This window comes from Ceraceosorus guamensis, assembly GCF_003144195.1.
Source record: "Ceraceosorus guamensis strain MCA 4658 unplaced genomic scaffold IE81scaffold_84, whole genome shotgun sequence".
Taxonomy (NCBI): Eukaryota; Fungi; Basidiomycota; class Exobasidiomycetes; order Ceraceosorales; family Ceraceosoraceae; genus Ceraceosorus; species Ceraceosorus guamensis.
The window spans coordinates 38064-57787 of NW_020290079.1; the positions used below are offsets into that span (position 1 = coordinate 38064).

Genomic DNA, 19724 nt, shown 5'->3' on the forward strand with positions numbered 1-19724 from the left:
GTTCAAGTTGAATACACGCTGCTCAAGTTTGGCGTGGTCCTCTTTGTGGCTGTCCGCCAAGGCTTGGATGCCTTGCATCATGGCGGCCAGGTTCTTGGCCGACTCTTGTTGCACGCTGCTTGAGTTTGGCGTGGTCCTCTTTGTGGCTGTCTGCCAAGGCTTGGATGCCTTGCATCATGGCGGCCAGGTTCTCGGCCGACTCTTGTTGCACATTGTGCAAAGTGAGTTGATTGGCATTGGGGTCAGCCAAGGCCAGGCCCACTACACGCTGCTCAAGCTTGGCAAAGTCCTCTTTGTGGCTGTTTGCCAAGGCTTGGATGCCTTGCATCATGGCGGCCAGGTTCTCGGCCGCCTCTTGCTGAAGGGCAGCAAAGCTGGCATCTCTCACAGGTTTGCTGCTTGACTGCTTTGCGTGAATCTGCCAAAAGTAGCTCAAGAGGTGCAAATTTGTGCTTGTGCTGTTGCAACAAGGCTTCATGCCTTGCCATTGCAACCAGGTTTCTGGGAGGCCTCTTGCTGGAGCGTCCCCCAGGCAAGACCGCTGGAATTGGAGCTGGCCAAGAATTGCCCAGGTCACTTTGTGCAGGTTGGCAATCTGAGGAATGTTGAACTCAGCTGTTCCAACGTGACTCAATTAAATCAAAGCTGGCTCCTGCGTGCTCACTGCCCAATTGACATTTTGATGCGTGCCTAGCAGGTCCTCCGCAAAGAGCTCCAGCTTGTCGTTGAGCTCCTTGAGCTCTGCACACTTGATTGTGGGCTGAACAGAGAGATATTTGATGCTTTAATCTATACACCAAGATTTCTGCGGCATTTCGATGGAGTCTTGCCAGTCTGACCTCAAGATGCAACAACTAGGTGCTTAAGGAGCTGTGGGTGGATGTGATGGTTGCATCTCGAATAAGCGTCTTGTTAAGCGGGAGAAAGTAAAATCACAGCTGGCAGAGATTTTGCAGATTTGTGCATTCAAACCGAGATCTGATCTGCTTGCAAAACGTGATGGTTGTCGCCCAGAGAGGGCCCTCGCTCCTTAGCGGCAGCAATTCTCACATTGAGTGCGTTGTCAATCATCTTGCTAAGAGGTGCTTGCGCGATTGGCTTTGCTGGAAAAGACCTCGCAAGGCTGCGAAGGTCTTTAGCGTCTGCCTTGCTACTGAATTACAATGTCGGCGATCTCGTTTCGTCTGTTTGACAGCTTGGCTAGAAGTGAACTGTTGTTGGCGCAGTCTGCTGACCATTTGGGAGAGGCAAAAAGAGAGCAATTGGAATTCTTTCACTCTCTGCCAGAATGACAAGGTCCTGCAGCAGAGGCATCTCTCACAGCTATATCAGCCTTGCTGCTTACGTTACCGGAATTGCAACCATCAGCGCTCAACATGTGACAGTGAGTGTATTTCAATCGCTGGATCTGATGCAGGTATGGCCAGAGCAAATGAATGTTATCCCCACGTTGGACTGCGAGCAGCGCGTGCAATGTGTCCAATCGATACGAAACCACCGCCGGACATCGGATAAGGTCGGCATTGCCTTTTCATTATGTGGACCACGCAACCTGCTTGAACGGGATTTTGTTGGAAGAATTTGGTGCGGCTTGTCGCGTGGTCTCGTGTTGCGCACCGGCCTGTCATCCCAAAAAGACACACGACACTCGCATTGGCGGATCGAACCAACACTGTGGCTTGCCATTAGAAGCACCGAAGTGAATTTGCACTCAGGGAGGTCTTCTGCTTCGGCACGTCGATTGGCGCATGTACGTGCACGATCCGGCTTTCTACATAGAAGTGACGACTATTAATTGCGCGTACTTTGCCTGCCAGGTAGCGAACACTCTGATAATGATGGCAGCCTGACGCGCGCCGCGTCGAAGGGTCGGGATTTTACGATTATCGACTGGCTCATTTTCGCAACATTTTCTGTCGGAGCTTAATTTTCGTCGTGCAACTTTTTGAACAACGCGTCAAAAAAGTCGTAAAATCCGTCAATGCTTCCAAGTTTTGAGCTTGTCCCAGCATTACCGTCCAGAAACTGGGTACGTTTTTGCTTCCTTTCTCCTTTACTTTTTTCAAGTCGAAGCTACAGCGTTGACGAGCTCGTGACGACCCAACTTCTTACAGAGAAAGATTTGGTAGCGAAGGTGATTATTTTCGATACGCGTCTTGCCCACGAACACTTCGTCTTGTACGGGCGGGCGACCTATCCTTCATCCACAAGACATCGCATCGACCTCAGACGTTGCCGCGGAGATTTGGTCCAGCTTTGGCGATGCGCCATCTGGACTGTTCAGTACCGCAGATTTTGACTTGACCATATCGCGCGCGCGGCAGCAGGATGTCCTGAAAGAGAAAAATTCAAGAAGTGAGGGCGATCATTTCGAAGTGACGCGTCGCGAACTTCGGAGGCGCTTTGCGCCTCGATTTGACCCGGAAATTTTGAGCAGACGCGCCTAGGTCAACGATGCAATGCATCGTCATTGTGACTACTACCTCTGGATGAAAGATGTTGCCTGGAGGATGGAGAAGTGTGGACTTGTCTGCGTACCGTGCTTAGGATATGATGAACGCTTGATCAATCGAATGAAAAGTCTGCGTAATAATCTTGACTGTGCGCTCCCCGCTTTCATTCAGCATGATCACGTTCCTGCGTCTTTGGTATGCGGACACAAGTCGCAGTGATAGCTGCCCCCAGCAGCGCGACACCTAGAGAGAACCACCAAATATTGCGATGTGCTTGCAGGTCGAGCTCGCTGTCCTGAGAGGGGAGAGTGCTATTACTTGATGCAACCATTCCGACTTCTGGTCTTGATGCAGTCGTCTGCGACCCGATGGTGTCCGCCAGGCTTACCAAGATTGCCGACGACAACGACTGTGCAGTCATCAAAAAAGACCCGGCCGCACCTTGCGAAGCCTTGGGGACTGATGTCGTGAAAAGGACAGCCACGGCCGCGAAGCTGCGTAAGGTGAGGCGCACGCATCAGCAGCTGTAAACGCGCATTACGACCGACTGATCTCACCTCAGATCTGGACATAGCGTTGCCAATGCAACACCTGGCATCGAGAAGGCCCAGTAGCTGCTATCGAGGCTCTGGGGCAGGAAAAAGATGGCTCCAGCACCGCTTGCGATCGCTGAAGCGATCAGGACCCAGTGCCCGGGCACGAGGTGCAACAAACTCGCGGTGAGAAATGTGCACACCAGGCCGACGACGGCGTTCGGAGTCAGGTACAAGGCGGCGGTGAGAGGAGATACTCGCTGCAAATTTAGCCAAAAGTCGATGGCGTAGAATTGCCAAGCTGAATAGGCGCCATAGCTCAAAAAGTAGGCAATGATGACGGCTGTAAAGTTGGGCACCTTCCATAGACTGTTCGGAAGCAAAGGTCGATGGGCCTGCTTCTCGGCCAGAGCAAATGCTCCCAGCGTAGCTACGCCAGCGATGACCAGAACGTAGGTGTAGGATGCCCAGTTGGAAGGGCTACCTTGGGTCAAGCCAGCGACGATGCAGCCGCTACCGATCATGGCGAGTAGCGCTCCGAGGAAGTCGAAATGCTTCAAACCGGGCCTGATGTAGGTGGATAGACTTGGATGCTCCGTCGAGGCGGGCACGATCCACCATGCTACCATCAAAAAGGCAAAGGCAAGGATTGAAAATGACCAAAAGATCCAACTCCGGTGATCTGCCAAGACGCCGCCGTGTAGGGCTCCAAGCCAATAGCCCAGAGGTGCAAGGGCGGCCATGCCACTGAAAGCTCTGGACTTGCGCCGTCCAGGCGAGTAGGTCTCTGCGACAGGAGGTGAGGGAGATGAGCGTACGTGGGCAGGTCAGACGTTGATGGCAGGAGCATGCGATGTCTTCGACTCACGACCCAGTAGGCTGATGGAGCTGCTGGTGAGAGCTCCGCTGCTGAAGCCCTGCATGGCTCGCGCAATGAAGAATGCGTACTTGTTGTGAAGGACGAACCCGTTGATGAGGTTCCAAGCAGATAACCACGCGAATCCACCCAGCAGCAATTTGCGAGAGCCAATGTGATCCGAAAGGCTTCCGCTGATGATGACGCTGAGGCCGTTGGTGAGCAGGAAGCTGCCCAACAGCCAAGGTTTTTGAGAATTGTGAATGCCCAGATCGACGGCCAGCAGCCTCTGAACCACGACGACGTTGCCCAGCAACCAGCCAAAGAGCAATTGGCCAGTGCCGCAAATGAGAACAAAGATGACCTGCGCGGGTACGATGTGACGATGACGTGAGCATCTTGACCAACAAACCGTCCCGCAACCGCACCAGGAGAACGCCCAGACTGACCTCGTGAACCAGACTTGGCAAAACGGCTGGCCTGCTCTGCATGCGACCTTCCACGCGTCCCCCTGCGCTTTGCGAAACGCTGCCTTCCTCGTCAAATTCGCGGTCATCGCCATCACCCAGTATGCCTCTGCGGCTGGCAGCAGAGGGCGTTGCAGGACTGGGTGCTCTGGACATAACTTCTGGCGTCCTGCTACCTTCGAGTGCTAGAATGCCATCGTCTGTCAAGAGATGGCGCTGCCGTGCCGCGGTGGTGGATGGCATTGTGCTGCTGCTTCTGCGTTGAGGCACACCGTCTGGAGGCAGCCTGAGAGCGCGCTGCTCAAGAGTGGCCGTCGACACGTCTCCTCTTCCAGGCGCATCCTGCAGCTCCTCAGGAGGTGCACCCTGCTCTACAAGGCCCGCGCTGCCTCCTAGCTCGCTCACACCAGCAGCGCCCATGCTTGACAACTCGATGGAAGGCATGCTGGCAGAAGTGAGCTTCGAGATGATGGCTGTGCCTGAGAATGAAATCCGCCAATGAACCAGCCGGGTGAGCCAGAAAGTGGGAGGAATGTGCGGATGGGAGCGAGCAGGAGCGTCGCAGAGTCCTCCGTGCGTTGCCTCGTCGATCGAGACTTGACAGCGCGCGTGTTCAGGAGGTGAAGGGGAAGAGGGTCATCGCCGCAGCCGCTTGGACGTGTGCGAGAGAGAAGTGCGAGCCATGTTGGTCTGGGTGGAACAGACGGGCATCGCGGTGGGTGTGCCGCGCCTTCCAAGACAGGCAGGCAGGCAGGTGGCAGAACAGCAGCAGAACAGCTTCACACGAGCGATGAGCGAGTTGGTCGGCGAGTAATCGGTGAGCAAGTAGCAGCACATGCAGGTGCAGGGCAGCCTGATGACTCGGCTGCGGGCAACGAAGATGCGAATTTCTTGATCATCGGCAAGATTCACGCTTACAATTTGAGTCACATGAGTCTGCTGAGTGTTGCATGCTGCATATATCCCCGCGCGACGTGTGATGGCTTGCACGCATGAATTTGGTTGTGCCGAGGATCAAAGGCGCGCGCGCGCTTGTGCTCGGAGATTTGATGAAGGCAGCTCGCAGCTTGGTCACCGACCCACGTGATTCAAGCTGACCGGTGCGGATAGAAGAGGATGCGCGGTGGAGCCTTGCCAGGCATGCTTGCTGAGTCAAGAGTCACGAGTGAGCGAGCACCATCAATTGAATGGAAAGTCGAAGTCTCCTTTCATCCTTGTCTCCTCATCCGCAAGGCTAGATCGACAGCTTTCATCTTCATGTGCAATCCTCACGCTCACAGCACCGTCACCTAGCGCACCTACAGCTGCCAACACAAGTGTGCTCATTACAGCTCGAGCTGTTGCACAACCACAGCACTCGTCGCATCGCCAACACGCAAGGCACCAGGCACTCGATCCATCGACTTGCAATACCCACACTCGCACTTCATCCAGCGACCGACTCCACTGACACAGCACCCCACGCAAGTCTCCAGCATGCTCGCTGCATCCATCGCCGGACCATCGTTCAGACACGCCACGCGGGAATCGCCCCGACTCGTTAGGCGCACCTCGAAGCTGGCATCAGCAGCTTATTCGGACGCAGGTGCGGGTCCAAGTGCAAGTGCGGGTGCGGCTAGCCACGCTTCTCACGTAAGCTGTGATTTGAGCCCAGCAACGCCACAGCGAGGCCCAGGCACCAACTCTACGCCCACGCTCAGCGCCGCAGATCGATCGCTGTTATCTCAGATGCTGCGTGTCGATCATGCGGGAGAAGTGGCTGCCAACACCATCTACGAAGCTCAGGCGGATGTGTTTAGGCGCTTAGGTGATCGCAAGACGGAGAATTTGATGCTGGTGAGTCGGATGTCCCAGTCAGGCTGTCAGCACAGTCGCGCACCTCGGTGTGCACGAGTGGCGAGTCAGCACCCACCCGCGCATCGTCCTTCATTGCCACCTCACGCCGATCTCGTTCGGTCTGCACCTGCACAGGAAATGTGGTCTACTGAAAAGAAGCATCTGAGAGTCGTGCTGCAGCTGCTGCGTCAGCATCGCGTAACGCCTTCCAAGTTGCTACCGGTCTGGAGCGCTGCTGGAAGCCTTTTGGGTGCAGTCACGGCGCTCTTGGGCAAGGAAGCGGCCATGGCGTGTACCGAGGCGGTCGAGACGGTGATTGGGGAGCATTATGACGAGTAAGTCGAGCGGTGCATTGCACGCATCCCCGCATGTCTCGCTACTGGCCAGCTTTCGTCCAAACGTGACATTCACACCAGACTCTCCCTTTGCAGCCAATTGGATCATCTGGCAGCGCTGACCGAGCAGCCGGAGACCCTCGAGGATGCAAGACCGCAAGACAGTGATCCTGCCTTGACATTGTTGAGGTCTGTCATCGAAGAATTTCGAGACGACGAATTGGAGCATCTCGACACTGCAGTAGAGCACGAGGCGCAACAAGCGCCAGCGCACGCTTTACTCAGTGCGATAGTCAGCTTGGGATGCAAGGGTGCCATACAGCTTGCTGGACGGTATTGAGCAGTGTGCGCTCTGCGCTCGTGGTTGTCCGTCACGACACACGTCATTCTCGCTGGGGCGGGAACAGGCAGGCTCACTCCGAAGATGTCCGCTGCACAGGCTCAAGGTTTCCTTGGTTTCAGCTCTTGACGGGACATCATCAGCCGCCCGCTCTGCTTGGTAACTCTACGGCAGAATTCATAAGCGTTGCACTCCACAGCAGACTTTGGACTCCTGCTCTTACGGACGCTGCACGTCGTTGCGTTTGGAAAAGCCAAAGTCATCGTATGCACGAAGGACCGACCGCCAATAGGATGCGATCGACCGCTGCTCCGACATTGTCATCTGATTGAGGAAAGTTGCCTGGCTCGTTCAAAAGCGGAGAGAGCCTTCATGGCGTAGCAGCGCAATTCGTCCGAGCGGGTCCTACGTAAGGTCGTCTGTTTGAATGACGGCCCGAATGACGGCCGGGGGCGGAGGGCGGGTGTCTCTCCTTGGGGCGGGGCGGGGACAGAAGTGCGAGCAAGAAATACACTGCATGGTAAGTCGTGGACGCTTATGAGCTAGCAGAGCGTTGAAAACGGCGAGGGTCCAGCTTGCGTGGAAATCGTCTGACAAGAACGATCCGAAACGCGCCACAGTCATGACGAGACGCTTGCTCGATGCTGGCAGCACTCTGACTCTTGCGCAAGAACGTCGAGTGGCTGATGGCACCTGGTCAAATCCGATTCTCGTTGGCTGAGCAACAATTGCAAGATGTGGCTACTTGCTCCCGTATTGTTGAAGTCGGCGGCGAAGTTGGAATGATCGAGCAGTATCAGGAGCCTCCAGGAAGACAAGTCGTAAGAGACTAGACATGAGAAGTACGCTTCGAGATGGCACATGCCGTTCGCAACTCTCATGTCCGACGACAATCGTTCTTCAAGCCAGCATTGATGCCTACAGCGCGCTGCTGCCTGAGATCCTTTTGCTTTGTGATTTGCACGGTTAGGATACGCCCGTTGGTCGCACGTGCGCATGTCGAGCATTGCTTCGCCCAGCCCGACTCATTTGCAGAGAAGATACTTGCCATCCCATTCGCTTCGACTTCTTCATGTGGGCACGCTAGCGCATTTTACGGGCTGGTGTTGCCACAGCTCATCAGTCATGACGGACTTTGGCGGAATGACAATGCATACGCTCTTGAAATCTCAGGGGTCAAGACCTTACCGCTATCGACGTCTGACTCCATACATACAGACTCAAACCCTGGAAGAGTGATTCATTTGCCCCAACCTTGTTTGCCAACTTTGCTGTTGCCAGACCGTGTTGCACTGGTTGTCAGGACAAGAGGTAGCAGGACCTTCGAGATTGCCCACCCAAGAGGACGCTCATTTGAGCCTCGCAAGAGCTGCAAGGTCGCAATGCTCACTGGGTGAAAGCCAGTGTTGCGCAGCTAGACAACGGTCTGATCGACTACAACAAGATGAACGCGGACACCATTCACGCAATCAAGACGGATAATGTCAACAGCTTTGCTTGGGCGCATCAAAGCAGCAGACAAGTGCTGTGACGATGCACTGTATCTGAAGCCTCTCCAAGAATACTGTGTCGCTTCTCAAGAAGGCCACTCACAAGGCTAGTGTTGCTTTCACTCTGCGGACACCTGCTCTGTGGAAGGCCAAAAGTTGCCAATTCGCTTGCGGCATGCTCCAGATGAGGGTAGCAATGACGTGTCTGCTTACTACTTTCCTCTCTCTTGTGCATTCATTCCACTAAGCCCCCCCCCCCCCCCCCCCCCCCAATGCTGATTTGCCCCCTTCCTTGCTTCCTGCTGAAAACATCTCCTGCCACTTCTTCATTCACGTTTGCAATCCTCATTTCCTCCGTCGCAAAGTTGCCACACTGGCATCATTCTCGACGTTAATCCCCCTCTTCTGGCAGATTTGGCAGACCTTCGCTAGCGCGCCGCTCACCGCTAGAGCCCTTCTCGCGCAACGATGAGCGGCATCAATGAGCAACCTCTTCTTGTCCGCAAATGCAAATTGCTACACTTTGGTTGCTTTGCGCAGCTCCCAGGCCAACCCTGTCAGCTTGGCACCCAGGTTGGGACAAGAACAACTTGTGCACTTCTTTGATAGGAGCCAAGACAAGCTCACGGCGCCATGCACAGTGATGATCTCCCATGACTTCATTGGAAGCAAGCTTCACCTTGTCAAGCCGCCTGAAGGGAGCATGGGTCTCTGGAACGCTATCAGGGTAGTGTATGTACAGCTACACCAGCCAGGTACAATGTAGTTGTCAAGGGAAATGTGATCAATGCCACCAAGGATGCTTCTGCACCTTGACACATCATGTTGACTCTTACAGCTTGTATTGAGCCTCAGTCAGACACAGTCAACTGCTTAGAGATTGCAAGCAGCAGGGGCAGAGAGCAACACAATGATTTCCTGCAACCCTGTACCCTTCCAATTCCCAGAGAGTGACTGATCTGGGTGCTCTGCCAAGAAGTCGGTCTCGTTGATCCGCAGATCCAGTCTTTTGGTCCGCAGATCCAGTCCTTTGACCCGCAGGCGGTGAGCACTGCATGCCAGAATTTGCCCCAAAGGTCACCTAGGACATCCGTGAACTTGATGGGCGTCGGAGGGAGTGGCAAATCCTTTAGAGGTGGTGGAGAGAAGGGATTCTTGATCAAGTTCGAGGCGCTGAGCTTGACTTTGTCTAGCCAATGGAGAGGATGATGAATTTCCATGGTGACAGTTGGTTGGAGCTCAAGATAGTCGACCAGCCATTCTGGAACCTTGTTTGGATGACGGGTCCACTCGGTGAACCCGTCTCCAGCAAAGTGCCATAGAGTGACAACAAGTGCCACTGCTACAACAGCAAGCAAGAAATACTTGCTCCATCTGGCAATGAGCTTCAGGTGCTTGTTCTCCGATGCCAGCACCTCTACCTTCTTCTCCAGCTCTTGACGCTTGATTTGAGCGTCAGCCTTGTGCTGAGCCAAGGCGGTCTGAGCGTCAGCCTTGTGCTGAGCCAAGGGGGTCTTGATCAACTTCTTGACCTGATTCTGGGTCATCAAGTCCTTTTTCTCAGACTCGAGAACCTGAATGCGGTCCTCGAGAGAGATTTGGTCATTGCTGACCGTGCTTTTGTGGACGATGAAGTCCCCTTTGAGCTGTAGCAAACCTTTGTTGGCCTGCGTTGCTGCTTCCAATCTGGCGATGCTCTCCTCGCTCACTTTGCGATTGAGCGAGGTGACTTCACCGTAAAAATTCGACTTTGAAGTTGTCCACTGTGCGGCGGAGTGACTCGACTTGGCCACAATTCTCCATCTTGCAGTATCAAGCCCCCAGATTGGGGAACAAGTTACGACAACAAAGAGACATGTTGAGCAAAGGTTGACTTGGGTGGGGTACGTGAGCTTTGGGAGGGGTGCTGAGAGCTTTGGGATGCTGTTCAGCAAAAGTGTCGAAATTCTTTTCTGAGCAAAGGAGGGGGGGGGGGGGGGGGCGCTCCAGTCCAAGTGCTGCTGTACCTAGCTCAATCCACAAGCAAAGCACGTACAACTGCTTCACTGGAATGCGGACACCCTTCAGACCCCTTAAGTCACAAGTGCGCTCATCAATGCTGCCTTCCCCCCACTCATCACAAACCTCTCCTGACCCAACCTCGCAAAATGTCTCAATTGCCAATCCCTTCACATGAGTCACCCGACTTTGACCTGTCCAATGAGTGGGCAGGTCAGGTCAGCTCAACCACAAGCAGCACAGAGCTCCGCATGGCCAAAGAAAGAATGAGCAGTCTCGGCCTAACAGCCATGCTACCATTCTTCGAGACTTTGCCACAGCAGGCAAGTTTGTTGGCGGATCAGATCTGGAATCTTTGCCAAGGCAAAGAGAAAAAGTCGCCAGAGACGCCTTCAAAGCTTGTGAGTACTGCTAGAGTAGTGGCTGTTCTGGTATTTGAGAGCTTTCCTTGCCTGCAAAGAGATTGCTCTGTCTCTCAAATCCAATCGGATTGATGTTGTCTCCGTCGACATTCACCGGCACTTGTTTGCTTTCCCATCAATGCTGCCTTCCCCCCACTCATCACAAATTTGTCCCCTCACTGAACACTTCTTCAACATGTTGCAGGTGCCAATTCCCTACAAAGCGCAAACCGACTTCAACCTCTCAAATGAGTGGGCTTCACAGCCAGTGATGCCCACCACGAGCGAGGTCGAAGTCGCCAAGCAGAGGATGGCCAGCCTTGGCCTGACGGCCATGGAGCCATTTTTTGGGGCTTCCCTGCAACAGTCAACCCTGCTTGCCCAGCAGATTTGGGCTCTGCACCAGGCCAAGAAGACATCTCCTGCGACACCTTCAAAGGTTGTGAGTATTGCTCAAGAAGTGGCTGCTCTGATTCTGTGGCTGTTGTTGTCCGCAAAGAGGTCGCCCCCTCTCTCTTGAAACAAATCGATGTCGTCTCCCTCGGCATTCACCATCACTTGTTCGCTTTCCCATTGATGCTGCCTTCACCATTGATACCACCTTCGTCAACAAGGCTGACCCTGATCTGCTTGCTCCACATCCCCAATGCAGCCTCGTCGTGTCCCATCGTTCCAGCCCTCAGGCATGCCGGTCGCCGAAGGCTCTGGGTCTGGACCACCATCTGCCGCACCTGCTTTGCAGACCTTGCCAACCACAAGCCCTTTGCGCCTGCCGGTATCGTCGTTGCGCGTGCCTGGCAGCAAGCTGCGCGGGATGAGATCGTATGCGGCTCTTCAGGTAAGTACCACTCCATCGTCCAATTACCTCGAAGTGATTGTTGTAGTCTGCCAATGTCTGACATGACCTCTTTGATCCTTTATCAGCATCCATGAGCCAGTGTACTTTCTCCCTCTCCTTTGGACTCCAAATAGGACAATCATCATCCCTGTGGCAAAAGGCTTGCTACTAGTCATGCCGCATGGGCTTGGCTGGCAGCTAAATCTCTTGATTCGCTCATCGTAGTCCTTTCGCGAGCACTACTTAAGTCACAAGCGCACTCATCCCATCCTGCCTTGCTCCACTCATCCCAAATCGCACCCCGACGCAGCTTCCTCCAAAATGTCACAGATCCCACCCTCACTCGACAAGCTCAACGAGCTCAACCACTCAAATGAGTGGGCATCACAGCCAGTGGTGTCCACAATGAGTGAGATCGAGGTTGCTAGGGCGCGTATGGCCAGCCTGGGCCTCACGGCGATGGAGCCATTCTTTAGCGCTTTGCCCGAACAGTCAACCTTGCTTGCCAGGCAAATCTGGGAGGTAATGAAAGCAAAGCAACCTGCGCTTTCACCATCTAAGCTTGTGAGGATTGCTCGAGAAGTGGCTGCTTTGTGGCTGTCGTCGCCCACATAGAGGTTACTCCCTGTCAAAAATCAAATCGACGTGTTACCCTTGGCATCATCAATTGATTGCTTCGCCATTGGTGTTGCCTTCAACGTTGAAAGTATCGTGGCTAACATGACCTGCTTGCTCCACATTCCGACACAGCCTCGCCCGATTCCTGAATACAAGCCGTCGGGCATGCCCGCTACACAGGACCCCGGGTCCTCTGCTGGCCCTTCTGGAGCACCTTCTCCACCAAAGGTATCTCACCACTAGCCCCTCGCGCCTGCCCATCTCAACATTGCGCATTCCCAGCAGCAAGCTGCGCGGTGTGAAGTCCTACGCAACGTTTCAGGTAAGTAGTACCACTCCATCGTCAAATTACATTGGGCAAAGCGATTGTCATCGTCTGGCAATCACGCATAACTGACATGACCTCTTTGATCCTTAATCAGCGTCCATGAGACAGTGTGACTTCTCCCTCTGCTTCAGACTCTCAATTGAAAAGTTGTCATCCCTGTGGAATGTGTGACAAATGCTATGGTGTTTGTTATGACCTTTGCTTGTTGTGAATGAGTAGGGCCACACAAGCTATGAGCAAGGTCAAGGTTGCAAAGCAGCAAATGGCAAGCCTCAGCCTGACAGCAATGAAGCCATTGTTTGGGGCTTTGCTGCAGCAATCCACTCTGCTTGTCCAGCAGATCTGGGCTCTCTTTTCAGCAAAAGAGAAGAACTCCCCGGCAGCGACGCCATCATCTGTCACACAGCACTGGCATGGTGGGGATGCTGGTCGTTGTAGTGGGTGCTCAGCAGCAGGCTTTGTCAGATGGATTGTTCAAAGACAAAGAGAGATTGGGGAAGTCACTTGGTGAAGTAGCTGGCTAAGCCCGTGCCTCTGTGTTTGTCAAAGAGCTGTGACAGCAAGGAAGGAGGGGCCAGGTGTAGGGCGGCCTATTGCTATGCTGTTGGTAAGGGAGACCAACACGCAGTGTGCTCTGCACGCAGTGATGAGACCAGCAATGTTTTGACCTTAGCTTGGGCTTGCCAGACTTTTTTTTGGAGGCACCTTGATCAGGGCTTTAGCTGAGTGCGCACCAAAAGTGTTGGAGGCGCCATGCAATGCACGCATTGCCATCGCATGCACCCCGCAAATTGCACCACCGCGTGCGATGAGGCGGGCGCAAATTTCAAGTCAAAGATCTCGCCGCTCGCTTTACGCGTCACGCTCTTTCCCTCATCCACGATTCGCGCATTCCACTCAAAGGTGTTCGCATCCCACTCCTCTCCACCGCTGCATCTTCTTCGCTCCTTAGAATTGCTACCCTTCTCTCATATCTTCATCCTACTCTCGACTATCAACAGATCAGCGAGCGCGACCTCTTCTGCGCTGGTCGCCGCACCGCGTTCGGCGAACAGGGACAGGTCGGGAGTTGGACGTGGGTAAGGCTGGTGGACGTGTTGTGGCAGTGGCGGGCGCTTGGACGAGGGAAGAGCGAATCGTAATAGAAGCACTGGACGACGGCTGCGCTCACGAATGCTGCACAGAGGCCACATACTCGAGTTTTAAGTTGAGTGAGGTGGCGGCATAGGTCTTGTTGCGAAGATGTCGGACGAAGCGGGCCCTTCTTCAGCGATTGGTCACTCGGTGCCTTTGCCGACCAGCAGCACCACAGATTTGTCAGTCTCGGACACCCCAGCACAGGCGGCTGAATCTACGGCCAATGTGGGCAAAAGAGGCCCAGACGAACAGGATGCCGCTGCAAGTGTAAAGCAGCAAAGGAAGAGACGCAAAGCGGAGACCAAGCGCGACACTGGGCTCACCAACCACGAGGCGGCGATGGATGAAGCTGCGAAAGCTGAGCATGAAGCGGTCAAGGAAGATGCTCAGACTCAGCCTTGGCTGACGGCTTCCGAGCCTGGACCGAGCAGGTTGCCTGTGGAGGAGCGAAAGGAAGCGAAGCTGGGCGAATTGGAGCCGCCTTTGGCTGATGCGACGCTTGCTGACGAGGTGGATAAAAGCGGGGCAGCCACGACGGTAGAATTTGGTGCCAAGGAGGACAAGACGGGTGCAGAGGAGGGAACACAAGATGCAGCGAGCACGTCCAATCAAAAAAAGTCGGTGAAGTCAAGAGGCAAGGGCAAGAGCAAGGCTGCAGCTGGAGCCGATCCCAGCAATCGCCCGCCTGCGCCGACCGAAATCCTGTTCAGCTCTCCCTGGCCCGCGACGCAATCCGATCTCTTTCCAGACGCATCCAGCGGTATTGCGGCGCTTCACGTCTGGTCCAAAGCCGCCGGTTTCAACGTCCGCAAACGCTCCTCTTATCTGGAAGAATGGCGCAAATCTCCATTCGTCTATCTGGAATGCAAAAAGTCTGGCGTGTACAAGAATAGGCATGGGGTGACGGAAGAGACTAGAAGGCGCAATCGGACGATCGAGAGGATGAGCTGCCCTTTTAGAGCCAAAGTGCAGCTCAGAGATGCAGAGAAGGAGAACGCGACGTGGAAATTGTCCGTCAATTGTGCGGATCACAATCATCTGCCTTTTGAGACGATGCAGAGGCCGTTGGCGGTTGGGAGCGCCAGCGCTGGCGGTGTCAAAGGTACAAGCGCCGGTCAAGCTGCTTTGGAGAGCTTGCCAGTCGAGCAGGGCGCGGAGCAAGTGGACCACGCGCCAGGAGGACAAGATGCGACGAATCAAAATCAAGCGACGGAAGCCATCGCATTTTTGGCTGCTCAAGCTCTTCAATCCCAGCCTTCGACCGCGCCTCGTGACGATGAGGCGCAAGCTGGTTTTGTGCAGCAGGAGCAGCGAGGAGCAGAAGGGGAGGATTACGATGAGCAGGAAGGGATGAGGGAGCAAGAGGCGAGGGAAGAGGCTGAAGCTATCGCGTTTTTGGCTGCGCACGCTCTGCAGGCTGAACAGGAGCAGGAGCAGGGACAAGAGCGAGCAGGGGCAGCACAAGATGCACTACGGGAAGAGGCAGATGATGGGCATATGCTACAGACTGCGTTGGAGATGATGGCGCACGAATCGGAGGCGGGCGCGGATACGACGCTGGAATCGTCGGGACCTGTGGAGGTGCACATGTCAGGCTACGAGGAAGAGCAGGATGCGCAGACGAACGAGGACGTGCAAGCATTGGATCCTGCCCTGGAGGCGTAAGTCGGACGATGTACGGTGCAGCTGAGGGCTACGATGAATGTCGTGCCGCCAGCATGCGAGCCAGCTATTTCTGGCCGATGCGCATCGCTCATCACCACGACGATCACGCTCACAATCTGGAACCAAGTATCAAGCGGTGATCTGCACCGCTCAGCTCATCACCACAGACTATCGTGCTTGATCGCATCTCTTGAAGCATGCTTTGCACTCCTGTACACACTGACACCGTCAATCTCCACCTCCTCGCTGCACCGCATTGCATCGTCGATGACACATTGACCTCCCTGCGTGCGTTGTCCACACTCCTCCTCGTAAAAGTGATAGCCAGCGCAAGGAAAGCGAAAGGCGAATCGATCAAGCGCAATGGCAAAATTGCGTCATCGATAATTCTCAGCACAGAGGCGCTTCGCTGTAATGGATGCGCGACCGACGATGACGATGAAGCGATTCGCGGTGACGAAAAAGTGAATTTCGCGAGAGGCGCCACGCGTACGCCTTGACGCGAAATTTGAATTTCTGCACGGAGTATTCGATTTGACGGTCGTCGTCGAGCGAGCGCGCGCGCGCGCGCAGTAAGGGGTGCACGCGCCATGCTGGCGTGCGGTACGCGCTATGCGTGCTTGCTTCCATTCACTTCAACAACTGTCGAGCTGCAGTTCCATCGTTGTACTCAGCACCACCACCACCATACACATCAACGACTTGTAGAGTATTGCGGTACAATGGCAGGGAGGCGCAATATTCACAGCGCAGGGGCGGAACTGTGCAGTCGAGTTTGGTCGGTGGGTGCGAGTGGCAGTGGCAGTGGCAGTGGCAGTGGCAGTGGCACCACGGCATCACCTCATCGCACCGCCGCCGCGCATCGTCATCTCTCCTACTACCCACCCCCCGAGCCCTTTTCCACGCCCAGCACCACCTCCTCATCCTCCTCCTCCACCAGCAGCAGCACCCCCAACGCCAATTTCAGCAATTCGAGCGCATTTCCCGCTCCGCCCATCTCTACGCTCTCGACCTTTGGAGCAGATTCGCACCTGCTAGACCGCTACCTCTCCCACTCTCCCACCTCTCTCACCCTGCGCTCTCTCCTCTCCCTCGGCGGTTCTCCCGGCTCGCGTCCCTCCTCCACCCATCTCCTCTCCAGCGCCCGCTTCACCGCGACCGAATTGCCCCTGCGCCTCGCTCGTCGAGTATTGGCTTTTCGCAACCTTCCCTTCATCGTCGGTTCCAATCCTCACATTCAAAAAGTGGCCAGACTCTACGCTGCTAGTTTTATGAAGATTGCCAGTCTGAGGACCGTCATGGATGCCGATGCCAACGAAGATTTCACGCGCGAGCTGGAGAGAATGGTGGAGGATCATCGGGAGAATATTCCTACGCTTGCAAGGGGTGAGAGCAGCAGTGCAGCCGCAAAGGCGTAGGATGCGCTTCTTGTCATCACCTCACACCGCGCGCCTTGCTGAATTGTCCATCCACCATCCGCCCTTCACACCTCACCGCCACCGCCGCAGGCTTCTTGGAGAGCAAGCGGTACATGTCTGCCTCTGCCATTTCCGCATTCCTGGATGGGGCGATTCACAGTCGAATAGGCGAGTCGAGTCGAGCGGAAAAGAGTCCTGTCGTGCTCCATCGTACCGGTGCTCGGTGCTGACGCGTGCCGATCCTTCTCGCTTCGCTGGCAACCTCGCACCTCACCGCGCGCTCCGAGAGACAGGCATTCGTCTGATCGCCGAACAACACCTCGCACTGACCTCTTCGCACACGCAGGGAGCTGCGAGCGCTACATCCGTAGGCATCATCGACACTTCGCTCAACGCTGCCGATCTCATACAAGGATGTGCGGATTTCGTGCACGCGCTTTGCGAGACGAGTCTAGGCTGCGCGCCAGAACTCAAATTGGAGGGGGATTTGGGCAGCACGTTTTGCGGCGTTGCTAGTCATCTGGTGAGCGAGAGCAAGAAGGTCGCATCTTGGGCTGCGTCGGGCGCCCCCTTTGCCCCCTTTTCTTCGTTTGCTTCCTGCTGACCACGCACAGAGATTGCTCATTCCCACAGACGTACACGATGACGGAGCTGCTGAAGAATTCCTACAGAGCTACGGCGGAGAGGTACATCCGAAGAGGCGGAGAAGCGGCACTGGGCCCCATGCCTAGCGTCAAGATCACCGTCGCTCGAAGTCGCAAGCACCTGACCATGCGCATCAGGGACGAGGGCGGCGGTGTTCCTCCCGGTGCGTATTTCGTGGCTCCATCTTCTTTTTCACACCGCGGCTCACACGCGCACATCCCCCCCCCTTCCCCCCATCCATCCCCATCTCCAGCGCACTTTTCCAAGATTTTCGAATACACCTTTACGACTGCCTCTTCGCCTTCGGAAGAGGAGCAGGAAATGTCCGCATTGGCAGACGGTGGTGGGATGGCGCACCCTTCGGAGCTGCAAAATACCAGCGCGGTGGGTGTGGACGTGCTGAGCCAGATGGGCGCAGCGGGAGCGGGCGTAGGAGGAGGGATGGGCACGTTGGCGGGTTTGGGCTACGGCTTGCCCATGAGTCGGTGAGTGCGCCTGCCCTGCTTGTCTTTCTTGCGGCACCGGAATCTGTGCTACTGCTGCGAGACTTGATCTCGCCACGAGGCTAACGGCATCGCGCAACCCTCACACCAGCATTTATGCCCAGCATGGAAGAGGTAGCTTGGACCTCGTCAGCATGTACGGTTATGGATGCGACACGTTTATGAAGATCAGAGCTAATCCTCTGGACGAGAGGTGACGAGGAGGAGTTGGAGGGGGGGGGGTCCCACAATTCCTACAGGCATTCGCACGATCAGGAATCTGCTCGCGCTCGCTTGTACTTGTACAATTAATCGAAAAGACTTTTCATCTACAACTCGCAGCAATGAGCCAGCCTCCTCTCGATTAGTCAGATCTTCATTCCCCAGCATGCTCACTCCACTCGTCCCGCGCTCGACTGTCCCCAAAGCCCACTTTTTCTTTTTTTCACTTTTGAGCCGCTTCGCTCTCTCTCTTTTTCCTAGCAGCGCTAGAAAGCTTGAGCAGCTGCTTTCTTCTCGCTTCCGAGATGCTCCTTTCCTCTGCTGCGGTGGTGGCGGTTGAGGAGGAGGAGGAGGTTGGTAAGGGGTTGTTGTTAGATGCGAGGGAAGAGGCGGAAGGTAGTACAGCTGCAGTCGCTGCTCTTCTGTGCGCCCTCTTCGTCGAGTTGCTGCTGCTGCTCGTCAGCGACGCATTGTGCTCGTCCTGCCTTTCTTCTTCCTCTTCATCGATTGGCGCGGCAATGACTGCCATCGTTGGCATGGGCAGCGGAACGCTAGTGATGGGCAAATCGCGCTGCTGCGTCTTGAGCTGCTGCTTCTTCTTCTCCATCTCGGGCGAGAGTCCATTGGACGGCTTGCTGCCGCCGCCGCTGCTGCTGTCCTCCTTGGACTGTGCTAGACGCGTCTGCATCGGAGACCTTGCTCGTTCCTCCATCGCAAGAGCTGGCGGTGGAGCAGGAGGACTTCTGAGCGTGGAAGCGACGGGCGGAGGAGCTTCTAGTCCAGCAGCCAAAAGACCTTCTTGAAGCTCTTGCACTCTTCTCAGAGCTCGATTCGCCCGATCCGTCTCCTCGAACACTCTACCTTCCAACGTTCGGACTTGAGATCGAAGCGTCGATGATGCCATGGAATGCGCATGCTCCAACGTCTCTACGTGATCCGCCGAAAAGGTCGTCACATTGTCCGGTTCGCGCAGAGCGTTCGATGCAGCGTCCCGCAATTTGACCTCCAGCTCCGCTCGCTGTCGCTCTGCAATCTCGCGAGCGCTATTGGCCTCGTCGAGCTTGCGTCTCAGCGCCGCCATCTCCTCTTGAAGCGCCTCTGTAGCATCCACGACGGATCGCTCGCGCTCTTTGCGAAGCTGAGCAATTTCGGCTGCACTGTTCTCCTTGTCGGCATGCGCTGCGCTCGCGATTCTTTCCAACTCCCCTCGAAGCCTCTCAGCCCCTGCATCCGCACTCTTTCTGCTCTCCTCCGCTCGCTTCCTCAATTCGACGAATTTGGATTCGGCATCATCCCTAGCATCCCTAGCTTCCTGCACATCGCGCTGCGCTTCCTCCATGCTCTTTGCGTGCTTTGCGCGAAGGTCAGACGCTTCCGCTTGAGCCTTGTTGCGCGCCGTTTCGGCCGCTTCTTCCGACGCCTCGTGCTCCGCTCGCCCTTTTGCTTGCAATCTTGCTAGCTCATCCGCATGAGCTTTTTGCGCCTCTTCGAGCTCGCTTCGAGCCTTCTCTAGAGCGCTCGCAGAATCACTTGCCGATATTTGTGCGCTCTCCAGCTCGCCTCGCAAAGCACCTCGCGCGCGTTCCCCATCTTGAAGTTGAGATTCCAGCGTTGCAGTGGCGGATCGAGCTTCTGCCTGGGCCGCTTGCAGCTTCGCTTCCG

At 55.3% G+C, this 19724-nt stretch overlaps 9 protein-coding genes across 9 annotated transcripts in view; 6 read left to right on the forward strand and 3 right to left on the reverse strand.

Moving 5' to 3' along the window:
• IE81DRAFT_331936 (hypothetical protein) overlaps positions 1-1071 on the reverse strand; it is a gene marked incomplete at both ends in the record, with an annotated part of 3022 nt that extends 1951 nt beyond the window's left edge. Inside the window, 3 exons of the mRNA XM_025515280.1 lie at positions 115-595; positions 665-760; positions 973-1071. Coding sequence (XP_025367166.1) covers positions 115-595; positions 665-760; positions 973-1071 — 676 coding nt within the window. The remainder of the gene's footprint in view (positions 1-114; positions 596-664; positions 761-972) is intronic.
• Positions 1072-1888: 817 nt separating this feature from the next.
• Positions 1889-2457, forward strand: IE81DRAFT_247071 (hypothetical protein). The gene has a single exon (XM_025511280.1). The coding sequence runs from the start codon at positions 1982-1984 to the stop codon at positions 2297-2299; it is 318 nt and encodes a 105-aa protein (XP_025367167.1). The 5' UTR covers positions 1889-1981; the 3' UTR covers positions 2300-2457.
• IE81DRAFT_247070 (MFS general substrate transporter) lies at positions 2458-4849 on the reverse strand. The gene is made up of 4 exons (XM_025511279.1): positions 4292-4849; positions 3855-4206; positions 3011-3773; positions 2458-2947 (listed from the first exon to the last, which is right to left on the reverse strand). Exons 1-4 carry the CDS (start codon positions 4751-4753, stop codon positions 2617-2619), a joined length of 1908 nt encoding a protein of 635 aa, XP_025367168.1. The 5' UTR covers positions 4754-4849; the 3' UTR covers positions 2458-2616.
• A 649-nt stretch (positions 4850-5498) lies between these two features.
• IE81DRAFT_247084 (COQ7 protein) lies at positions 5499-6980 on the forward strand. The gene is made up of 4 exons (XM_025511282.1): positions 5499-5894; positions 5964-6145; positions 6281-6480; positions 6577-6980. Exons 1-4 carry the CDS (start codon positions 5786-5788, stop codon positions 6818-6820), a joined length of 735 nt encoding a protein of 244 aa, XP_025367169.1. The 5' UTR covers positions 5499-5785; the 3' UTR covers positions 6821-6980.
• A 307-nt stretch (positions 6981-7287) lies between these two features.
• IE81DRAFT_247081 (hypothetical protein) lies at positions 7288-8272 on the forward strand. The gene is made up of 2 exons (XM_025511281.1): positions 7288-7340; positions 7441-8272. The coding sequence occupies exon 2, from the start codon at positions 7675-7677 to the stop codon at positions 8215-8217; it is 543 nt and encodes a 180-aa protein (XP_025367170.1). The 5' UTR covers positions 7288-7340; positions 7441-7674; the 3' UTR covers positions 8218-8272.
• Positions 8273-9183: 911 nt separating this feature from the next.
• Positions 9184-10113, reverse strand: IE81DRAFT_349660 (hypothetical protein; the record flags this gene model as incomplete). Its single annotated transcript, XM_025516424.1, has 3 exons — positions 9184-9338; positions 9392-10018; positions 10104-10113. The coding sequence occupies 3 exons, from the start codon at positions 10111-10113 to the stop codon at positions 9184-9186; spliced, it is 792 nt and encodes a 263-aa protein (XP_025367171.1).
• A 344-nt stretch (positions 10114-10457) lies between these two features.
• Positions 10458-11642, forward strand: IE81DRAFT_349661 (hypothetical protein; the record flags this gene model as incomplete). Its single annotated transcript, XM_025516425.1, has 4 exons — positions 10458-10709; positions 10915-11151; positions 11362-11547; positions 11634-11642. The coding sequence occupies 4 exons, from the start codon at positions 10458-10460 to the stop codon at positions 11640-11642; spliced, it is 684 nt and encodes a 227-aa protein (XP_025367172.1).
• A 1728-nt stretch (positions 11643-13370) lies between these two features.
• Positions 13371-15656, forward strand: IE81DRAFT_325979 (hypothetical protein). Its single transcript, XM_025514682.1, has one exon. It carries the CDS (start codon positions 13736-13738, stop codon positions 15293-15295), a length of 1560 nt encoding a protein of 519 aa, XP_025367173.1. The 5' UTR covers positions 13371-13735; the 3' UTR covers positions 15296-15656.
• A 287-nt stretch (positions 15657-15943) lies between these two features.
• IE81DRAFT_325980 (alpha-ketoacid dehydrogenase kinase) lies at positions 15944-18117 on the forward strand. The gene is made up of 6 exons (XM_025514683.1): positions 15944-16681; positions 16804-16881; positions 17007-17236; positions 17347-17521; positions 17612-17843; positions 17953-18117. The coding sequence occupies exons 1-6, from the start codon at positions 16018-16020 to the stop codon at positions 18056-18058; spliced, it is 1485 nt and encodes a 494-aa protein (XP_025367174.1). The 5' UTR covers positions 15944-16017; the 3' UTR covers positions 18059-18117.
• Positions 18118-19724: the final 1607 nt, after the last annotated feature.